The 24,691-nt window shown below is 35.7% G+C and overlaps 1 protein-coding gene across 1 annotated transcript; it reads right to left on the bottom strand.

Moving 5' to 3' along the window:
* Window positions 1-4,182: 4,182 nt before the first annotated feature.
* On the bottom strand, window positions 4,183-5,751 carry LOC110096477 (EPIDERMAL PATTERNING FACTOR-like protein 4). The gene is made up of 2 exons (XM_020822459.2): window positions 5,243-5,751; window positions 4,183-4,797 (listed from the first exon to the last, which is right to left on the bottom strand). The coding sequence occupies exons 1-2, from the start codon at window positions 5,316-5,318 to the stop codon at window positions 4,526-4,528; spliced, it is 348 nt and encodes a 115-aa protein (XP_020678118.1). The 5' UTR covers window positions 5,319-5,751; the 3' UTR covers window positions 4,183-4,525.
* Window positions 5,752-24,691: the final 18,940 nt, after the last annotated feature.

The following is a 24,691-nucleotide window of genomic DNA, read 5'->3' as shown; positions in this document are numbered from 1 at the left end:
GATGATATATCAATAATAAAAAAGAGTGAAAAATGAAATCATCATTCTAAAAAATATATATTTTTTTTTTAATTTAAAAGCTATTAAATTTATCTTTATTGAAAACATACTTAGAGATTGGTTTCGAATTTTATTTTATTTGCTTCATTCTTTTTCAACATTCCCATCACAAATAAAACAAGCATCAAGTGACATATTAGAGTATAACATGTCATGTGGTGCATTGCAGAAGCACATGACTTTGATTAGATGTTTTGGGAGCAAATAATTGGCAGATGAAATATTATATTATATGATCTTATTTTCTTATTTAAATTTGTAGAATTTCTAAGGTAGTGAAATCAAACAAATATCTTTAAAAAAATTAAATTGAATTAAATTCTTCTAAAAATAAATATTAAATATAGTCGATCCCACGTAATTAGACAAATGCTTGATGTTTTTGTTTTTAGTTGTTGTAAAAATAAATCTTAAATTTAGCGTAATTTGATAATTTTTTGTTCAAATTTATGATTTATCTGTATTTAGCAAGATTAAATTTAAAAAGTTTATTTCAAAGAAAGTTGCCATGTTTTTAATATCCATCAAAATCTTTTAATATGCAATAAGAAACTCCATAGATTATTTAATTTAAAACTAGAAATTAAATAATAAATAATTGAACCATCAATATTTCATAGATCCTATTAAACCACAAATAACATTTAAATGATAATTTATTTATACATAACAAAGATTTTTAAATATTTATACATTCAACATCTAAATTATTATATTTACTTATATAACATTCCAATCTTTAAAACACATAAACAATTTTATTAATACTGTAATCGGTGGGTGACGTAAGTCAGGAGGATCGTAGTCGGCGGGCGACAGAGGTCGGAAGGACTGTAGTCGGTGGGCAACATAAGTCAGAAGGACCGTTGTCTGGCGACGGAGGCCGGAATGACGATGTGAATTGGCGGTCTTTGGAGAACTCCAGCATCACTTAAGAAGAATTCCAGCATCGATTGGGCAGAATTTTGGCATCAAATAGATGTCCGGCAAAAGTTCGACAACCGATAGAAGTCCGGCGTCGGGTAGAAACTTGACGATGAGCGGAGGTCCGACGTTGGGTATAAATCCGACGTCAGTTGGGTTTCAGGCAAAATTCTGACGTCACTTGAGGATCTGTCAGAATTTCGGTGTCACTTCGAAGTCGGGCGGAATTCCGACGTCCTATGGAAGTCGGGTAGAATTCTGGCGGTGGTCTCGGAAGAGTTTCTTCCATCCTAATCTTCTGTTCTTCCTTCTCTTCTTCTCTTCTTGCTTCAGCCCCCATTCTCATGAGAAATGAGTGGTCTATTTATTGATATTCTGGAGTGGCATAGCTTGTAAATAGGTGAGAGATCATGGGTAACCCACTAGCAACCCAAATGACCCGAATCTGACTCGTTAACTTATAACTATTAATTTTAAGTATTTGATTAAAAATAAAGAGATTATAAACACATGAACAAAAAAAAATTAAGGAAAACAAATACTAAATGAATCATTTTGGATAAAAAATGAGTTCACAGGTCAACCCAAATCAAACCTGTTTAATAAATGGGACGGAAAATCAAACCCGATTTAGACACACTAATTAAATAGTTCGACCCGAACCTAAATTTTTTAGATGGGATTCAAATTAAATTAACAGATTGAATTATTTATCGACACTCCTACTTTTTCCGTTAAATTTTCTTACATTTATAACAAGTCTCATAAACTTGTTATTTTATGCCTTTATAATAGGGAAAAAAAAATACAATACCGCCGTTTAAAGGAAATTAAAAAAAAAAAAAAAAAGAACTTAGCATCAGTCTGCAAGCTTCCCTGCCGAGCCCACGTCGTGAAAAAGTCAAAAACAAAACTTAAGCACCATATCTTAAAGTCAGAGAAACTTCAAATTTAATACACTGCCGTCAACAATGACTTGTCCAGAACCAAAAAAAAAAAAAAAAAAAAAAAAAAAAAAAAAGGAAAGAAGACTGAAGAATGCAGAGATTCATTCTACTCTCCACAGTTTTCAGACTGAAGCTTCCACGGCCATAAGCTCTCAGATCCAAACTTTCAGCATCAGAAAGCCCCCCTCTTTCTTCTTTGCACCTTCAGCAGTCAGAAACCCCCCTCTTTCCTCATCGTTAAGTTCATAAACCATTCAATACAACATTTAAGAAGAATGGAGAATTTATTTCAGAGAAAAAAATATTGAAAACTTGGAATTGATTTATGGGATGTAACTAAGGTGTTCAGCATCCTCCAACTTTTGATACAATATTTGATCTGAAATCTCAACTTGTTCATCATAGATTCATAATAGCTTTTTTAATGGATTCAAAGATTTTTGTCTTTCTAAATATTATGAACCATATTGTTAGTAATGAGGAGGTAGTGCATTATGAATAAAATGGGATTCAAAGAATTATTGAATGCCAACATCTCAAAGAGACAGATTAAGAGTTTATTTGGGATGACTGTTATTTTTTATAAAGCTGGTTGTGAAGTTGATGCGAAGAAAACAACTTTGTATTATGATTTTATAATTTTATTGTTGCTTTCTGAAAAACAAACAGTTAGAAAGCCATCCCAAACGGTTTGGGACAGCCAAATTATTTTCTTCATAACAATTTCGCAATCAACTTTATAAAAAATTATAGTAACCCTAAATATATCCTAAAAAGATGTTCCTCTCTATGTAAAATAACATTAAAAATATACATAAAGATGATCAAATAAGCTTGTAATCCAAGGTCATTCATTAAAATCATCTATAACATATGGTTAAGGGATAAATGAGACCCTTGCCTTCTTCCATTAGAGAACTTAAGATATTCATATAATTTGTCATTAAAATTTGTAGAGAAATGCATCAACCATTAATTCAATTAACAAATTTGGAAGGGACGCCCTTATCAAGAAGGCGTTTAGTTAAAATAAAATAAATATTAACACTATTAAAGGCTTTGAGAATATCAAATCTAGCACATAAGAGTTTGAGATATTTGCTTGAAGAAAATCCATTAGTAAGCTCATTACTAAAATGTTATTATTCAAAATGATTCTCTCATTGATGAAAGCAACTTGAGTAGAAAGGATGAGAAGAGAAGACCAAGGTTTCGTTTGAGATGACTTTCGTACTGTTTTCTAAAATAGCTTTTTAGTATAAAAATTTCTTAAACTAGAAATTTTTGTTCTAAAAAATTGCTTTGAAAAGCATTAAAGAAACCGCCGCAAACCAAGCCTAAGGCTTGATTTGTGACAACTTACATTAGACAGATTAACATGCTCTTGGAGCCTCCAACAACAAAGCAAAGTTCATAGGATGATGCTCAAGAGGAGAGTTAGGCTTCATTTGGGACAGCTTTTGATCACTATTTTTTTACTACTTTGAATAAATTTTTATATAAAAAACTGTAAGTTGTAGAAAGCAATAAGAAAATTGTCCCAAACAAAATTTTAATTTGAGCTTGTGTTTAAATTAAAACAATAAGAGGGCTTTGATAGCTGGTTTCCACTATGTTAGGGGCTGCTTTCAGAGCATTTTTTATAGCTCTAAGCTTTTTAAAAAATAGGAGTCACATGAACATAATGTTTTCATCTAAAAAATAGCCTCAGCATGTGATTCCGGGCCAAAAAAATTTTAAAGAACAATCAATGTTACTAGCTTTCATAGCATAGATCTTACTTAAATTTGGGGAGGGATCAAGGGAAGGAGAAATTATTCTGTGCGGAGGCCGGATGCAGCTCAATGTTGGAAGGCCAATCAAGTGCAGCAACGTCGGCAGTATCGAGCCCCGGTACGGAGCATTATCGAGCTGCAGTACACTTGAAGGTGTGATGTGGCGCATTCTGATTGGTCTCCGGATGGCATTCAACGTCCGCACAGAATAATTTTTCCAAACGGAAAGGGCTTGAACCAAACTGGAGGGAAAGGAAAATTGATCAAGCTCTAATGCAATAATCAACCTGTTGGCTGAAACAAAAGTAACAGACAATGATAAATACAATTATTGAAGCCTGCCAGTTTCTGGAGAGGAATGCTATACCCTTCAGTTTATCACTGTGAGTTCTAATATGACTGAAACCCCCCAAAAATCAACTAAAAAGATATTTCCCTAAGGTTTTCCCAGCAGAACTCCATTGAAACCAAATGAAAAAAGAGTAAAAATGAATAAAACGACAGTGCTCCAAATTATAATAAGAGTAAATAACCAATCTGCAGTTCAATGATGTCTTCTTTTTAAAAGAGAAGAGTACCATGATCTTTAAGACAGAGAGAGCCCAGTTAGGGTCAGAAAGCTGAGGAAGCGAAAAAAGCTCCTTGATAAATATACATTTACATAAGAATACATACAGGAATAAGAAGAAGAACACATCTAAGAGGGTTAGATTAAGAGCTTCTGCTTCGCTTTCCTCGCTCAATCTCTCACTTTCAACAAGAATAACTAAAGCTAGCGAAAAATTACTTAAAGCGATCCTCCCCTGTTTTTTGCTTAGGTCAGGGCATGAAGAGCTTGTTTCCGCACTTGCAGCGCCAGGCTTCGGGGTAGTACTCGAGCGGAAAGCTTCGGCCCGGCTGAATCGCCACGTGAACCGGCCAACAAGGGAAACAGCGACCGCACCTAGAACGGCACGTCGGCGGCGATGAGCCCGGGCCGGTCAGTCTCCGGCGGCTGGCCACCGATTGCTCCCATTTCTTGTCCTCCAACCGCTTCTGGCTTATGAAGTCAGACTCTTCCTTCTCCTGAGTGATGCCTACCAATGCGCTACCTGATTGTTTTCCGCAAGAAGAAAGAAAAAAGAGACCGAGTGTGTAAGCTTGCGAGCAGGTACCATTTGAATACCAGAAAAGACGCTATTTTTGGACTCATAGTTGATGAAAACTGCATTTTTTTACGAGAGATGAGCGTGAATGGATCGGGCATTATACAAAGAAACCGGAAATAAAATTTGAGAGCTCTGGATATGCACTTTTGGTGGATTGGTTGCCGTTTTGGTCAGGAGTAGAAGGAAAAGGTGAGGCTTTTCTTGCTTCACGTTGAAGGGGTTTTCTAAAACAAGGAAAGTAACTGCATCGCAGAAAAAAGCAGGAAAGAAACAACCTCGCAGTTCAGCAAGAACAAGGTAATGCCCATCCACGCGAGTTCAAAAAAAAAAAAAAAGAAACATAAATAAATAAAAATATAACATTTTTTCTCAATGAGGAGAAGTTTACCCATAGCCGTGGCGAAGAAGAAGATCAGAGCTAAGGCGGCAGAGATGTTACGACCATGGTGGCGCCGGACTCCCATGGCCAAGCTCAGCGGCAACAGAGTTTGTTAAGATGAAGAGAAAGAGACAGAGAGAAGCAGTTTCTCTCCTTGGAGAGAGGGAGGAGAAGAAGGGGAGGCCGAAGAGGGAGCAAGAATGAGCTGAGGAGATGGGAGAAAAGCCAATGGGCCATTTCCATTTGGGTATAAAACTGGAGCAGAGCTCTCGCTGCTGACTCACTACACTTGCCAGCCTCAATTTTGGGCTACCTTATTTTCACATATTTTCCCAACACCTCAATATTTGCTCATTTCTCCAAATGGCTCAGCTCCAAATTTAGAACAGTAGAGAAGCAAAATTCACATGGCACAGGTTGCACTAAAGTTGGGTCTATTTATTCCATTTATATTTATATATTTTGAGCGAGAAGGAAGAGATTAATGAGTGTTTCTGTCCAACAGATTCTCTCCTCGCATGAGACAAAATGTTGAAACAAATCTTAAAGAAATGTTTCCAATGTTATTTTATTAATCATCTCACCTGATTTTTGCTACGACTTGCCTTTATTTGGTTTAAGTTGAGCACGCCACTATCACTTATGTTAGCTTTTCTTTACAAACTTTGATCTGCTAATGGAACTTCAAACTAATTTGGATAAATTTTATGTTGATCTTCTCTATATCTTTTACTAATAATGCAGTTGGAACAAATGGATATTTCTAATTTCATATGTGGTAATTTTTCATTTTATTCTTGTTGCGTCATGTAATATTTGTAGGGGTAAAGAAATATAAAGTTTAACGCCTTAGCTTTGTAAGAAAATTCAGCACATAATCAGATAAAAGAGAGGGTGTAGCGTACATAAGAGACACCAGAGTTTTTACATAGAAACTTCTGAAAATAGGAAAAAATCACGGGGCCTGACCCAATTTGAATGAATCCACTATTGTTTGCAGTCGATTACAGATAAGATCTTTTATTGGGGGAAGGTCTTGACTTAATATAGCAAATATACATCACATAGAATTCAATACATTGTGGAAATTGGAAGAATCAATATTAACATGTTTGTTTGCTCGGCAAGACTATAGTCGGTGGGCGACGGAGGTTGGAAAGATTGCAGTCTGGCAACGGAGGTTGAAAGGACCGTAGTCGGTGGGAAAATGAGGTCAGAAAGACCTTAATCTAGCGACGGAGATCGGAAGGACTGTAGTCAACGGGTGACGGAGATCAGAAAGATCATAGTCTAATGACGGACATCGGAAGGACCGTTTATTATAAAAATCGACTACGAAATTGAATTAGAAATTAGTGAATGAATAATATTTTAATCACTTATATTGAAAAAAAAAATTATTTATTTTATTGATAATAAAGTAATCATTCAACCATTTCAAAATATGAATAGTATATGTTATAAATTGTAATAATAAATTTTTTTAAACTATTCATGATGATCTTAATCATAAATAAAAAAAAATAAAGAAATATTTGAAAATTCTAATTTATGTTCCCCATAAGAAATATTTTCTTACTCAGTCACTTGAAATTGAAGGTCAGGATGAAAGATTGTTAGAAGTTATTGGACAAGCTGAACCGTTGAATGTTTTTTCGTGGGAGCATTATATTTATTATTTATTTAATTAATTACCTTATAGCATCACCAAGAAGGTCAACAACAAAAGATTTATTTACGACAATGGTTCTGAAAGGAAACTGCGAAAGCAGCGTTGGAGCCTAGCGACTAGATCGGAAGTGAGATAAGCTTGAGATTTTATCTTCCTCTCATTTTAACTTGGCTTATAAATTAAAAAGAGTTTGTAATCTTCTCACAAATGCCTCTTAACAAGTGGTGAATCAATTCTCATTTCTCTATTTGAAAAAATTTCATCAGCTAACTCTCTTCTTTCTAGAATTATTTGAAACATATTACCAGCTTAATTAAAGTCATCTTAGCTTTAATGTTATAAATTGTGAGACTAATTCCTTCTTGGATTATTGGATTTGTCAAAGATTTTATTGGGGATCTTTTTGGTGAACAAGCTTCCATTTTATTAAGGAATCATTTGACACAATTTTCTTACTATTTTCTAAAGTAATTTTTTAGTAGAAAAAATTTTTTGAACTAGATGTGCTCCTTAGCGTGCCTGTTGACTTAATCGATGTGACTTTTGGTTGAGTTGAGTCGATGCGGCGCTTCTTTTTCTTAATTATTCTGCCACGGTGCTGCAAAAGATGTGCATACAAAGCTTCCGATGTTGGCGCTCCGACGTTGAATTTTTTGCAAATTTTCCAGAGACACTGGCACTGCAATGTTGATTTTCGACACTGCGGCCCTGACCATCGATCCGTTGGGGTGTTGAATTCAGTGAAATTTTCCAAATGCTCTGGTACTGTAATGTCCAAAAATGACATCAATGAATTCAAGATGCTATGACGAAAATAGTTGCAGTGTTGCGGTGCTGATTCTAAAATTTGCATATTTTGTATTGTTTCCTAAGATATTCTTGCACAATATAAACTAAAACTCATATTTATTGAAATTAATAGTTTAAAAACACTATATAATTTTCACGTAACAGTGCTTCATGACGCTACGACGTTGCCCTTCAAACTGCTAGGGCGTTGTCTTTAGTGAAATTTTCCCAATACTTTGGCATTCTAATGTCCAAAATCGACGACGGGACGTTGAAGGCATTGCAGTGCTAAACTACTAATAGTTGTGGCGCTGCGACACTAGTTATAAATTTTGCTCCGTTTTCTTTTCTGAGACATTCATGCACAACATGAACTAAAAAACACATCTTTATTAAACTTGATAATAAAAATAATACATAATTTTCATTTAACAAATATCAATTATTTCTTGGTTGTTCAACAGTCATACCCATCACATATATTATTTATTTAATAAATCAATTATCATTACATGTGGCTTTCAATAATATATAAAAACTCATCACTCTCTACCCATCGGTGTAATTTGATCATCGGTTCTAGGCTACTACCAGGATCATGTCACAAACCTTTAATTTAAGAAAAGTTCGTCAGCTTACCCTCTTACGTAGGATATTATATTTTAAAAGTCAACTTATATTAATTATTATGTTAATAGTGAGCCTCCTTTTCTTACATTTTTTTTTTAAGCCTCCTTTTCTTACATTTTTTTTTAAGCCTCCTTTTCTTACATGCACATACCACCTTGATCTTGAATAAATGATACTAATCTTTCTTTAATGTATGAAATGCAACAAAAAATGTAGGATTATATAAAATATAGAAAAATTGCATAGTAATTAATAATCTCAAAATATCATAACTTTTATTTTACCAAGTGAAATTTAATACTATTACAGTCAAAATGTTCATATCAGTCATGTGTGTTATATACAAAAAATTACATGGTAAAATGATGATAAATTAGGATAAAATATATTTTTATCATTTTAAAAAAATGAAATCAATAGATACAAAATTATCGAAAACAAAAATAGGTTTTAGATTACTTACTATGATCAGAAGATTTTTCCTGACTAAAAAAATAGACGAAATTGACAAGACTCAGCTTTCTCTCTCTACCATTTCTCCTCTTTCTCTCCCTTTCTCTCCCTTTCTCTCTCTCCTCTTTCTCTCCCTTTCCTTCTCTCCTTCATTTCCTTCTGGACCAAACCAAATTAAATGAAAGATGAGGCTTTAGTACTTAGGTTTTAATATATATGTAAATATTATTTTTGGCCTAGCGTCACGACACTCAAACATCGAGTGGCGCCATAGTGTTCCATGCTGGCTCATGGCGCCACCACATTCAAAATGCCGACATCTCCGCTCCAAATTATTTTCAAATTTCCTTGAGATTAATGGGTGGAGCGCCAGCCTCCTTTTCTTGCATGCACATACCACCTTGATCTTGAATAAATGATATTAGTCTTTTTTTTAATGTATGAAATGCAACAAGAAATGTAGGAATATATAAAATATAGAAAAAAAATGTATACTAATTAATAACTTCAAAATATCATAACTTTTATTTTACCAAGTGAAATTTAATACTATTATAGTCAAAATGTTCATATCAGTCATGTATATTATATACAAAAAATTACATGATAAAATGATGATAAATTAGGATAAAATATATTTTTATCATTTAAAAAAATGAAATCAATAGATACAAAATTATCGAAAACAAAAATAGGTTTTAGATCACTTACTATGATCAGAAGATTTTTCCCTACTTAAAAAATAGACGAAATTGACAAGACTCGGCTTTCTCTCTCTTTCATGTCTCCTCTTTCTCTCCCTTTCTCTCTCTCCTCTTCTTCTCCCTTTCCCTCTCTCCTTCATTTCCTTCTAGACCAAGCCAAATGAAATGATAGATGAGGCTTTAGTTCTTAGGTTTTAATATATATGTAAATATTATTTGTGGCCTAGCGTCACGACACTCAAACATCGAGTGCCATAGTGTTCCATGCTGGTTCATGACGCCACCACATTCAAAATGCCGACATCTCCGCTCCAAATTATTTTCAAATTTCCTTAAGATTAATGGGTGGAGCGCCAAAATACCTAGTGCCACAACGCTCTATTAAATTTTGTTTAGAATTTTCATATTTTTCATTTTAAAATAAGTTTCGTAATTTTCTTGCTATTACAATCTGTCCACCTTTAAAAAAAGCCACTATCGATATTTCCACAATCAAAATAAACAAAATAATTTAATTCAATTCATAAATTTGTCAAAATAAATCAATTCATTTCAAACGATTCAAAATAAATAAAATCAATTTAAATTTGTTATTGATTCATGTGATTCACTAATGGGAATCATAAGAAACTGGAGACTGATTGAAAGTTACAAGGAGTCGGGGCTATTGATTCATGTGATTCAATGAGAGTTATAAGGAATAGACTGATTGGGAGTTATATGAACGATTAATTATGAGTCATAACTGCAGAAGCAAGTTACCCTCACATGAATTTACACTTAACAAGAATAATTTATTTGAATTTGTATAATTGAAATCCTATCATCTGATTTTTAAAAATGAGAAATTAGTTCTACATCATGTTTTGCATTACTTGTATATTTAACAGAAGATAAAAAATGCATGAAATTTATAACTGTTAGGAGATTGGGATCTGTCTAAATTTCTTAGGAGATTGGAATTTCTCTAAATTAAAAGAAATTATCTCAAGCACTGTAGAAATGTTTTTTAATAGGGTTGTGTGCCTATTGGAGAGTCATCTTTTGTCTTTAAAGAATATTTCTCTCGAAACTGCACATCCCTTATTTCAAGCTACACTGTGATAATATATTTAAAGAAAAGTAATCTTCTAGGAAATAAACAAGCCTTCTATGTTAGGAAAATTATTATGTCCGGTATCCGGATTCGTCCGGACACCAATTTAGACGTACCACGTTACCAAAATACATCGGGACCCAATATATTTGGGTGACTTGGCGCGTCTGAATTGGATGTCCGGACGTCCGGTGACCAGACGTAATAATTCACCCCTATGTTAAGGTTAATAATAAGGTTGGTTGATTGTACAATGAAAGCATTTCATCTCTTCTTGAACTACAAGAATTTATTAAGAATCAATTAAAACTATAAGGATCTATTATGAATATTATGGTAATAAGGGTTATAAACTTATAATAGATTTTTATTGGCAAAATAGAAAGGAATAAACATAAACACTTGAAATAATTTATGGCACATAAAGGCTTATTTGAAAGTATGTTGATAAAAAATGGTATAACATCAATAAGCATCTCTAATATGCATGCTTAATTTTTTTATAGCTGACAAATTATAATTTTATTTCTTTTTATTAATATAAAAGAAACGATTAATGATCATTTGTTAGGTTATGTAATTAGAGGGTTGAAATTGTTCATCCAAGTTTCATTCTCATGAAGTGAAACATATCATTAAATAAGTTTAAATGCCCATATCATCGATGTGATAATAATGTTTATTGTACAAGTGATGCATGATGTTATGATTCATATTTATTAAAAAGGATTCATAAAAAAGCACTTATTATGATATGCACAAGATAAGGTTTCGTTCGGGGCAGCTTTCCAAACGAAGCTTAAATCATTAAGAGGAACTCACTCAAACTTTTTATGGATGATGGTGTTACGTAGTTTTGTGTTGTGATTTTTTTTTTAATCTTTTCCTATTTTAGGACTTGGATATATTGACATAATACTTTGGAATTTATTTTTATTACTTTTATTTTTTCCATATTAGAGATTATTTTATACCACATTTATAACTATCTATTGCTTGTTTTATTTGTGTGATGCTCATATGAATCATTAGAATAGTCATGGACAGCTTTCATGATGCCCCACAATCTTGCTCATTGTGTTATGATGGTTTCACTGAAAAGCAACTAAATATTTCTATTAAGTTTACAATAAACCATTTTATTGTTGTTTGCGCCTAAAATTTATTATCAAATATTTCAAGGTCAAAAGAGCATATAAGACACCAAAGTTTCTATGTGAAAATTTTTAGGAAGTGAAAAAGCAATGGGGCATGTGTCCTTTAATAGGGAATATATATCACGAAGTTACATTCACATGATTGGACTTGTGTTATAATATTCCAACAATGTTGGATGGTAGCAACAATCTGATAATGGTGATCTAGTGATGATGATAGTGGATGGGCGATGACATTCTGATGATGACAATCGAGTGACAATGGTTTGATGTTGGTTGTTAATCAATGGTAGTTGTCCGATGATTTTGTTGGACTACAACGACTCGACAATGGTGATGAAGTTGTTGTTTTGACTAACATTAGTTCTTAAACAGTGGTAGTGGTTCGATGTTTATGGTGAAGCAACATCAGTCCAATAACATTGATCAGGTGAAAAAGGTCTAATGACGTCAATTGGACTATGGTTCATCAATGGTGGTTGAGCAGCAATTTAACTGTGGCAATCAAGCGGTGAAGATTCAATTGAGGCCGTCAAGCAGAGGTTTGATATGGCGATAGTTGGGTTGTGAAGGTTCGACAACAACAATCAAGTTGGGAATTTTGGAAGCGGCAATCATGCAATGAAGTACTAAAGACGGTAGTCGGGCGGTAAAGGTCTAACAACAATAGTCAGACAGTGTTCGGTTGAAGGTCTGAATGCAATGGTTGGACGGAAGTCTAACGACAGTGGTGCTTGGGCGCATTCTTCAAGCATTTTAGCTTCTGCTTGGGCGCAATTCGAGCATTTTAGCTTCTTGAATCTCAAGTCGGGACCTATTCATATAAAAAGTAGAATCCTATTTATATTTAAGAGTGACATGTCTTATAAATATGAACAAAATCCTAAACTCTTTATTGAACATCTTATGCGCATTTAAATATGAAATATTCATTTAGCATTTAAATATCTCAATATTATCAGAATTAAACAGTCTTATGCGCATTAGATCCGAAAATCTTTGTTTAATCAATTAATTTTTTGACACAAATTAAACATTATTTAAAACTCTCCATTATTCCAAAGAAAAGAAATATTTTGTGAAATTAAAGTTATTAAACCGCCCTCATTTCTTTTATCTTTAAAATGTGGATCCTCGAACTAACTTTTAAAAGGGCATCATGGTAAATTACGGGGGAAGTAGCTCTGTAGCTGTCACTCGTGCATGCCAACGTGTGTGCATGTGTTGTGTACCTCAATAAAGCAGAAGCTAAAGTCCCCAACCACAGAAGAGAGAGAGAGAGAGAGAGAGGAGGGCGATTTAGAGATAGAGAGAGAGAGGAGTTATAAGCATGAGGCATACATTATTGGGAGCCAAGAATCCACGGTGACTGCGACTCATAAAGAATTTAATAATGTGGGGCCCGCGCTCCCACACTGTTCTTTATAGTGGAAGGGCCACGCCTTTTTTAAAAAATAAAAATAAATAAATAAAGGGCCCCACCCACCGGAAGCGTACCCATCACGGTTTCTTAAACCGACCATCAACTTGGACCGACCGGGACCATCCGCCCGTGCGCCATTCCCCATCCGATATGGACCCCACTTGGACCGGTCGAGCGATCGATCTTTCAAGCATCTGTCCGGGGACAGAATTCAGGTAAGGAATCCATACAAGAATTTCTACGAAGATTTTTTTTTTCTCTTCTAATTTTAAATTTTAAATTTATATTTATATATATAGTTATGAAAAAAATTAAGGGTCAAAATTATTTTTATTTAAAGCATGAGCATCAAATATAAATATAATATGATGATTTAGTTAATACATACTATGTATAATAGATAATACATACTACAAAAAAATACATTAAAAAAATAAATAAAATAAAAAAATACTACAAAAAATACATATAAAATATGAGAGCTGAAGATAAAACAATATCTAGCATCACTACACAGCTTTTTTTTCCGTTCTTGAAATAATATAAAATCACATAATAAGCACATATCCAAACAAATAACTAAAATTTTAAAAAATATTAAATGTAAGATAAATGAATCAATATGCCTATTACAATTCAAGTTCATACCAATTAATAATAAAACTAATATTATCAACAAAGCCAAATGAGATCTATGAAATCATAAGAAAATTGATAAAAATGATAATCAATCAATAGGCATGATATGCTATGTTGTATTAGTATTAATACTAATATTCTATCAGTATGACTTCAGTTCTATCTATTAATCAATTCAATAGTTCTATCTATCAATCAATTTAATATTGATATGCCACCAAAAATTGCCTTGATCAGGCATGAATCTTTAAGCATATATGAGTTGATAACTTTCTAAATTAAATTTGGGATCATCCTGTCATACTTCAGGATCTATATTAGAATAATTACATTTGTCTTTCATTTTAACAATTTAACTAGAGCTTACTAATAAGCAGCGAAAATAAACATAATTATATTTTTGTCTTGGATGGAGTCTCATATCATAGGATTCTTATCATTTACTGAAAATATATAAAACTACGCAATGAGCACATAGCCCAGTAAGTAATTAAATTCTTACAGCTGAAATCAATGCAATATAAAAGAGAATAATATGCTATAAATCATATAAAAAATATGCATCGATGTTTATTCTGATTTTCTGTATCAATTTATCCTTCTATATATAGTTCATCGCATCTTAATACATTACATCATCAATCACAATATCATTAATAGTCAACAAATACTAATATCATTAATAATATAATAATCATGATCCTAAAGTTCTATCCAAGCACCACCGTCTACAAACTTTTGTCGACTAGCACTAGACCACAGCCCAGCAGTTGACCATTGCCAAACCTCTGCTAGTATGTCAACAATTGCCAGACCACTGCCTATCTGCTAACCGTTGACCATCACCCACCTTATACGATCCCTCTGACCTCAGTCTTCTATTGACTACAGTCCATCAAACCACTATTGCTCGCCGACTACGGTCTCTCCGACCACCTTCGTCTGCCGAGTACGATCCCTCTTACTACCATCGTCAGTCGACTACAGTTCATTCAACAACCATCGCTCATCAATGTCGCCCGCCAACTACGATCCTTTCGACCAATGTCGCTCGTCAACTACTGTCCCTCGGATCACCGTCACCCGCCAACTACAGGTCCTACGACCACCATCGCTCGTCGACTGCAGCCCCTCTGATCACCATCGCCCACTAACTACGATCTCTCTGACCTTCATCACCTGCTAACTATGATCACTCCGATCATTGACGTTCGCTGACTACTATCCCTACCGTCAGGCGATGGTGCCTAGATAGTGTGGACTGTCAAAACGTTTCCATAACATTTAATATACAATATTAAATAAAGGTGAAAGTGTCGCTCCCACTCTTGTCCATAACATTTAGTGTGAACTGTCAAAACGTCAACCTATTGCTTTATGCTTTCACAATAGCTAAACAAGGAGAAAGATGGCTATATATAATCTTAACATCATATGGGAAATTTTTAGGTGGGAAACAATTGTTATAATTCGACATACTGTAATCTCCTGAAAGCATCATTTTAAGGGAGGCAGCGTTGTTGAGTATAGCTTGGAATTATTGATCTTTGTAGATCTATTGATTTTGTTATTATAAATTATGACCCCAAATTAGGAAAAAAGTTTTTTTAAGCAAAACAGTCATATCTGCTTCTTTAGTTGATAATGTTTTAAAATACGATTAAAAATATGTTTGACTAACTTTCTTACTATTTTATTTTTCATATTCTAAGAGTAGTTTTTTTTTTTTTTTTTTTTTTTTTTTTTTTTTTTTTTTTTTTTTTTTTTTGCATTTAGGTCAATTTAGACAGACTCATACACACATCACGTACACAAGAGTCGATATCTCTTAGTTGGTAGCATAAGCTTCCAACCAAAAGATCAAGATGAGCTGTGTACACAACAATAGTTTTATTTAACTATTGCTTTCACAGTTTTTTAAGAAAAGTCTGTGCTACGAGGTTGCTTTTAACAATAGCTTAGAAAAATTTCGATAATAACTTTACAATCATATTTATAAAAACGGCAAACGTCCCAAGCAAATCAAATTTATTGTCACTATGAGCTTAAAATTATATATATATATATATATATATATATATATATATATATATGAAAAAAAACGCTTGAATGCAGTCTTATTAAAGAAAGCACTATCCATTTGAATTTCTCAGTAATCTATATTATAAGAAAATATTAAGGCTTTTTGTTTGTGGGAAAAGAAAGAAATAAAGTAGCCCATAATAACTTTATATATATATATATATATATTGACCGGGCACAAATCTTGAGGCAAAATTAAGTTGGAAACTTAAAAAATTAAATATAGGACCATCTGAACTCTGATTTAAGCAAACTTATTTTCGAACTGAACGTCTTGGAAAGAGAAACACAACGATACCAATTCGAGTCAATCTGAGCCCAAATGGGTCCTAATCAAAGATCCAAACCACATTTGAAAGGTTTAAACCATAATTTGGATTACCAAATGGTTTCCAAACATGGCATGCTTGTAGTTGAATAGAACGGCTAAACGAGATGAATCCAACAAGCTCAAGATTGTCAAATTCTAAAATCATTAAGATATTAAAATGCGCAGCAAATTAATGGTCTAAGATCAAGAAAATCAACATCTACCGTTCATACAAACCACTCTCAATTTACCCTTGATCTCCCTCCTATTACTGGTCATATTACTCTCAGAAAATTATAAATAGACCTCTCATTTTTCATTGAGCGGGGCCTAAAGGAAAAAGAGAGGGGACCCAAGCAAGGAAGATAAAGAAGATAAGGAGAGGAAGAAGAGAAATCTGAGATCTCTCTTACCACCAAGCACCTCCTCGGCCACCGCTCGGACTTCTGAACCACCACTAGTCATTGGACTTCCGTCATACTTCTGCTCGACACCAGACTTCCACCCGCTGTCGAACTTCCACCCGACCACTATTAGATGACGGACTTCTGTTTGGCGTCGGACATTTACCCGATGTCAGACTTCTGCCAGCCGTCGAACTTCAGCCACGGAAGATGTCAGACTTCTGCTCGGCCACCGACTGTCATCGGACTTTCTCCCGGCTACTAACTATCATAGGACTTTTGCCTGACCTCTACCCTGCTCACAACTATCATCAGAATTACGCTCGGCCACCAACTGACGTCGGACTTCTGCCTAGCCACTAACACCGAACTTCCACCCGGCTTCCAATTATTGTTGGACTTCCACCCGACAACGATCATTCCGACCTTTGTCACCAGACTACGGTCTTTCCTATAACAACCAAAACTCTTAACTATTGAGATATTGTCCGCTTTGGCCTAAAAGCCTAACAGGTTTATCCTGTTAGTGTAACTTCCCAGTAGGTCACCCATCCCAAAATTATTCTAGGATGAGCATGCTTAACTACGAAGTTTTTAAAGAAATCCTAATCAAAAGGCCGGTGTCTTGATGTTTAAAATTTTGACTTCTTTTACTTAAGGAGTTTCACATTTCCAACTTCTGTCACCCGTTGACTACAATACTTCTGACGTCCGTCGCCCATCGACAAATGACTTTTTGACCTTCGTCACCCATCGACTACGGTCCTTCCGACCTCCTTCACCGACTATTATCCTTCTGAACTCTGTCGCCAGACAACGGTCTTTTCGACCTCCATCGCCTGCTGACTACGGTCCTTCCGACTTCCTTCACCAACTAAGGTCATTCCAACCTCCGTCGCTAGACAACGGTTTTTCTGACCTCTGACAACGGTCTTTCCAACCTCCTCTGCCCGCCGACTACTGTACTTCCGACCTCCATCGATTGTTGACTACGGTCTTTCTAACCTCGATTACCAGACAATGGTCGTTCTGACCTCCATCGCCCGCCGACTACGATCCTTTCGACCTCCGTCTCCAGCTGACTACGGATCTTTTGACCTCTGTAACTAGACAACGGTCCTTCCAACCTCTATACCCTCCAACTACGATCTTTTAACCCTCCTTCGTCGATTACACTCCTTCCGACCTTCGTTGCCAGACAACTGTCTTTCCAACCTCTGTCGCCCGCCGATTATGGTCTTCCGACCTCTTTCACCGACTACGGTCCTTCCAACCTCCGTTTTCAGATAACGATTTTTCTGACCTCCTTCGCCCATCGACTATGATCCTTCCAACCAAACGAATACGTCAAAAGTGTTTCTTCATATTCCCACCATGTAATGCACTCCATTTTATGTATATTTGTTTCATCAAGCCAAGGCCTTCCCCCCAAGGAAGTGCCTCATTTGTAATCAATTGCAATACTAGTGGATTATTTCAAACTGTGTCAGGCCTTGTGGTTTTTTCCCCTTTTTTAGGGGTTTTCATGTAAAAACTCAGGTGTCTCTTATGAATGTTGCACCCTCTATTTTATCTAGCTGTGTACTAGATCTTTGTACAAAACTAAGACATTAAGCTATATATTTCTTTATCACCGTGAATATTCCAGGATGCAAGAATATATATGACTTAGATATTAAAATAGCATTATATTCATTATGTATAAGTTTTTATGATCTATGATGAGGCTTAGGAACCACTAATTTTGTGTGGAATTAGATTGTGTCGATCAATCGAGTTATACTGCTAACTTAGATTTCAGTTTCGTAAATTTTTTTCTTATCAATAGTGTGCTATGGTATTGTAAATCCAATGCTAAAGGTTTCAACTCAGATTCATTCATATTTGACGGACATTGCAATTTGGTGTAAGAATGATAAATCTAATTTTAAGTCCTTCATGTGTAATTTTTATAAAAATTTGAAGAATATGTTGGCATAAATTTGTCTAGCATAAGTGCTCTTCAATTCATTTTTCTGCATATATCCAAATGGACATGGTTAATGGCCTTAAGGCTGTCGATCAACTTATTAAAAGAAAATATTCATGCTCAACCTGTTTGTAATCTTTGTTTCAAACATATTGAAACGGTCTCCCATATATACTTTGAATGCTATTTTTCTTTTAATATTCTCAAGGATTTATTCCCTCGGACAAAGGTTTTTCTTTATAGACCTTCAATCCTTCAGCTTTTTAATTACATTAAAAGTAATGCTGAAGTATCCAAAGCTGTTAAGAACTCTTTTCTATTTTGCTTTATGTTCAATGATCTACTTCATTTGGCATGAAAGAAATGAGAGAAGGTATGGTGGCTCGTTTGTTTGTCGAAAGACTCTTTTACTTAATATGAAGAAAGACATTAAGGCTAAGATTATGTGATGGAAATACTTCGATGATTTCTTGCACTTTCTTTCTTAGTGATTAACTGGCTTATTTTTTTTGGTTTTTCTACAGCTTTGGTGGCTGCTTTTGCTGGAACTCTTCTGCTAGAGTGGTTCTTGGCCTTGCAGACTGGCTGGGTCTTTTTTTTTTACTAGACTATGATGAAGCACATCTCCCATTGCAATCCCAAGATGGTCGTGGTGAGGATTTGGCAACCGTGGTGCTTATGTTTTGTTTAATCTGTAGTATTTCTTGACAATTCCAATTATACAGAGGATTTCTTTCCGGTTGGTGGCACCTAAGGGTGCAATCGAGTCAAGCCGGCTTGCGAGTAGGCTCCGGCCCGACTCTTTAATGGGCTCGACGAGTCGAGCTTATCGAGCTTGACGGATAATCGAGCTCGAGCTCGAACACTCGGCTGCTCGACTCGATAGCTCATCGAGTAGCTCGCGTAAGAGGAGCTCGCCGCGATCGCGGGTTGTGGCCGCGGGGTTCGCCGCAAGAGCGGGTCGCAACATCGGGCTTCGCCGCGGGAGTGGGCTTTTCCGCGAGAGCGGGAGCTCGACAAGCCGCTCGACTCTACTCATTTCCTGAGACGAGTCGAGCACGAGCTCATCTTTTGAGCTCGACTCGAGCTCGAGCTCGGTACTTGGCAGCTGAGCTTGACTCGAACACCTCCTGGCTCAAACTCGACACGCACCCCTAGATGCACTAGCATTAGCCCATTTCATTGAAATATTAAAGTGTTACAATAAGGAAAAAAAAATTCATCTGCTAACACAAAAAATAAGAAGAATGACAAAACTCTATCAGCATAAGCTGTTAAATAAAAGAAAGCTGTAAATAAAAGCATAAATAAACAAAAATTCTATGGACTTAGTATGCAAGCATCATGAGGAACTCCCAGGCAGCCAAAATCATCCAAATGGATGTGGGGATCCCCTGGTTGTCGAAGAGACCGTCCGAGGGGATGTAGTAGTTGATTGCATTCATCATCGTCCTTCAAAAAACTAATTTGTGGTTGCCAAAAAAGACCATCCAACAACACTAAAATATCGGATATGAGTTCGAGCAATATCCAGTTATCCTTCCACAGCAGAAGTGCAAAGATCAAATAAGCATATTATGTAGAATTTGGAAACATTTCTGCTTGATAGTCTTGAGGTAAACAACTTGTTTAATCTTGGCAACAGTAGTGTTATGACAGTCAAAAGTGTTGCCAAATAATCTATATATCATTTCTTGCTCTCCAGATGTAGTAAACAATAGCACAAAGTAAAAGATAACATAAATTTTTTCTACTGTTATCAAGTTCCCAATCCTCAATGATGTTAAAAACTTGCTAGAGGTTGGGACGAAGAAGCATACTATTCATTAGGGGGAAAAGCTTCTTAAGGATATCATAAGAGTAATCACATTCAAAGAGAAGGTGATTTTGATTTTCCAAATCATTCCTGCAGAAGGCATAGTTTGAGGAAACAGTAATTCCCCTAGTAATCAAAGCATCAGAAGTTTTGAGTCCATGTTTGAAGGCAAACCAAGAGTAAATTGAGAAACGAAGCGCATAATATTTATATCAAACAAACTTATACCAGGGAACATCTTCACAATCCACATAGTAATGGTTAAGGAAAGTGCTAAAGGAAGGCTTAGCAGGTTTGGTCCAGCAACATTCCTCCGTCGAGTCGGAGATAGGGACAAAAGTGATCTGAACTGCCAAATGGGTTGGGATGGATGGAGGTAAGATCCAAGTCCCATTGGAGAGGAGGCAGCTTACAGGCAAGTTGGGAGGATCAATAAGGGTATCCAGCTGTTCATTCTTAAGCCTTTTAACTACAGATTGACCAAAACACCAAGGGTCCCAAAAGAAAGAAAGGCTACTGCTATTAATAATTCTGAAATTTAGATAATGCTATAAGCATTTGGCCACATCACAAAGAAAATTTCAATAAACAGCACCCCTAGAAATGCTGTAATTCCATAAAGAAACATATGTTGCTTTTCACCACAAAAAGAGATAGCTCTTAGAGTTGTAATACCTCCAAATAATACTGCAGCCAAAAGCATGGTAGAGAGAATCGATGGAGGAGATGCCAAACAAATTTTTGGCTTACAAGTTTCTTTCCAAGAAATCATATGGAAGCTCTTCTTGTGAATATCCCCATAGTATAAGAGCCTAAAGCATAAATTGTTTATCATCTTAGTGCAGGCCTAAGAAATTAAGGTGCCTCTAACCTAATAGGCTAGAATATTATAAATGTTGTACTTAAGAAATTGTAAACAACCAACTAAAGAAAAAGTTTTAGCCTTGCAGCCATCCAAAGAGCACAAGATTCTTTGCATAAGAGGTTGGAAATCGCATTTTTTTAGTCTCCTGCATAAGATAGGGATGCCAAGATACTTGATAGGGGAATTAGAAATTGGGATATTTAGTGTATTAGAAATGGCTTGCTCATTCAGCACATTATTAGAGAAAAGAATCGTGTTCTTATTGCTATTAACTTGCAATCCCGAAATGCTAGCAAAGACAACTAAAATCTTTTTAAGAGTTTGAGCATTCTCCAAAGAGGCCCTGCCAAACACTAATAAGTCATCAGCATAGAGGAGGTGGGAAATAGAAACATTACCAACAGCAATACACTGGAAAGAGTTATTGAGTGTGGCATCCTCAAAGCAAGAAGAAAGGTTGTCCATGACAATGTAGAAGAGGTATGGTGAAAGAGGATACCCTTGCCTAAGGCTGGAAGATGAATTGAAATAACCTTCAAGCGCTCCATTAATAGAGATAGGGAAGTGCACATTAGTAATACAGCCTTTGATCCACAAAATAAAGGCATCAGGAAAACCTTTGGCAAACAAACGATTAAGCAAAAATTCCCTTAAAACCGTATCGAATGTCTTATGGATGTCAAAATTTGCACAAAAAATTTTGTGTTTAGCATTTAAATTAAAATCCTTAAGCATATCGGCCGCTAAAAGGATATTATCCGATATGATTATGTCTTTGATGAAGCCAGATTGGCTAGGATGTATAATGGATAGCATAACCTCTTTCATCCTATTGGCAAGAATCTTGGCAATGATATTGTAGAAGGTGTTACAGAGGGATATTGGTCTGTAGTCAAAAATGTCATTAACATGAGGCCATTTAGGAATAAGTGCAATGGCAGTGGCCTTCGTATGCTTAGGCATTAAATCAATAGAGAAAAAAGAGAGGGCAACCTCACAAAGTTGTTTGCCTATAGTGTTCCAAGTAGATTTGTAAAATTCAAAGGTGTATCCATCCGGTCCCAGTACATATGAGTTTGGGGAGGAGAAGACGACGTTCTTAATTTCATCCATAGTACTAGGGGTAATCAGTTGAGGGACAAGGTTGGTGGGGCGCTTGAGCTGAATAGGAGTAGCCCTGTCATTGATGTTGGGAGGAAGGGTTGTATTAAAGAGCTTTTGGAAATGATGGATAATGAAATTGTTGATGTCAGTCGGGTTGGTGAATACCCCTTCCATGGTGGTGATGTCTTTAATCAAATTAAAATTGTGTCTAGCATTAATCCGAGAGTAGAGGAATTTAAGATCATCCTCCCCACAAAACATCCATTTGGTTTTGCTCTTTGTAGAATCCAGTCAGACCAATCAGAGTTTCTCTCAGCAAGCTTATGGTTGGTGACTTTCAAAGCAAAATTCAGACCAGGATCTAAAGGAGAATCCTGGATTTGTCTTAGGAAAAAGTTTTGGTTACTAGCAAGCTTAGTAATTTTCTTCTGGATTTGTCTAGCATTATTGAAGTATGGAAGTTTGTTATTGGGACGCAAAGTACCATCGGCCTTTTCATGGGGGAATCTGCATCAGTTGAAATCCCCTAAAATAATCCATAGCATGGAAATGCTAAAAGCAAGTCAGAAAGTTTGTTCCAAAGTATTTTCCTTTCATCCATAGAATTAGATGCATAAACCACAGAGACACAATAAGTCTCACCATGCCCTACAAAAATCGTGCCATGAATCAATTGGCTCGAAGTAAAAAGGGGCTTGAAACTCACCTTCAGTGAGTTCCATTTAATCCAAATCCTGCTTGGGGAAGAGTATGCAAAATTTTCGTAAGAGCCTTCTTGTGGAAAAGTAGAATGAGTAGAGAGGAACCAACAGTTGTTGATAGAGGGGGAAGAAATTTTAGTTTCCAAAATGAAGAGTAGTTCAAGGTTATAAGTGTTTACCAACTTTTTGCAACACAAAGCTTTATCTAGGCTGTTGAACCCATGGGTATTCCACGCCGCCATAAGAGCGGGGCTGGTCATTGGGACTTGGAAGATGGGGTGGTGGCCTTCTTAGTCGATTTTGCTCTTGTAGATTTGGTAGAAGTAGTGTTTGTCTGTGGTTGCATGGTAGTTGGTTTTTCATTGCCCTCGAGAGTGCAGCTTAGAACAGCTTTAGTTGTGTCAGGTGGTTTTCCCAAATAGTTTAAGACAAGGAAGTAGAAATTAAAGGATTTATAGTCTGGCTGGTACTTGGGTCGGTTTAGTCTAAGAGGTCGGCAAATTTATTGGTGGTGGAAACATGAGGGGATTTCTAAGGAGCTGCTCCTGGTTAGGAAAACGTCGTTGGGTTGGAGTTGGGTGATAAGGAGGGGTTGACTTCGGAAGGGGAGTTAAGGTTGGGCAAAACAGTTTGGGCAGCTGGGAGAGCGGTGGCAACTAGTGAGGGGTGGAAATAGGGGGTAGTAGAGACTGGGTGATGGGAGGTAGAGGTGGTTTAGGAATGGTGAGCCTAGCGGGAACCTTGCGCGGCTTGCGGCTGGTACTCCGACCACGGGTTTGGGATGGTTTAGCTTGCTGTGGGTTGAGGTTTTTGGGACAGGTGTTGGGGGCATGCATGATAGAGTTACAGAACGAACAATGTGCAGGTTTCCAGTCGTAAAGCACAGTGAGAGGAAAAATTTTCCATCCACGGTGTAATAAATCTCTTTCGATAGGGGGGAAGAGCTGCTCACCTAAACACATATATACCCTAGCGAATGTAAGTCTAGTTTTTGTAGCTGTTAGGGCATCCATAACCAGCGGAATCCTCACGCAGCTCGCAATTTTGGAAATCCCCTCCGGAGTCCAGCAGGAGAGCGGGAAGTTCTTGATCTTCACTTCTACACGGCAAATCTAGTAAATCATACAAGGAAAGGCAGCAGGTACATTTTTTTTGGGGTGGGGGAAAAGCAGGTACAATTTTTTTTTTTTTTTTTTTGGGACATTTAAATAAATATCTTTAAGAATTTAATTAACTATTAAACCAACAAACTGAAAAAATTTAGTAACAGGCAAAGTCGCCTAATGAAGAGGCGACTTCCTTAAGCTATAAAAAGTAAAAAAAAAAAAGATTTCAGGAGAGAGAAAGGAAGAGAGATAAATAAACTAAAAATAGAGAAATAAAAAAATCCAACACAATCCTTTCATTTTATACAGTTTGTTGGAGAGGAACTGCATCAGAAATTTTTATTTTATTATTAAAATATTAAATGCAAATATTGTTTTTTATTTTTTTAATAAATAATCTAGAATGATATATTTTTATGAGTTATTATGTGTCAAAAAATTTCACAATTTAATTTATCATAATCAATTTAAAAATACAACTTTATAAAAAAAAATTATTCATAATACATTATTATTATTTTAAATTTATCTTGTTTTA

Source organism: Dendrobium catenatum, unplaced genomic scaffold, assembly GCF_001605985.2.
Source record: "Dendrobium catenatum unplaced genomic scaffold, ASM160598v2 fragScaff_scaffold_156, whole genome shotgun sequence".
Lineage (NCBI taxonomy): Eukaryota > Viridiplantae > Streptophyta > Magnoliopsida > Asparagales > Orchidaceae > Dendrobium > Dendrobium catenatum.
Note: the sequence above shows the minus strand (reverse complement) of the source record. Positions and strands in the feature narration are given on the sequence as shown.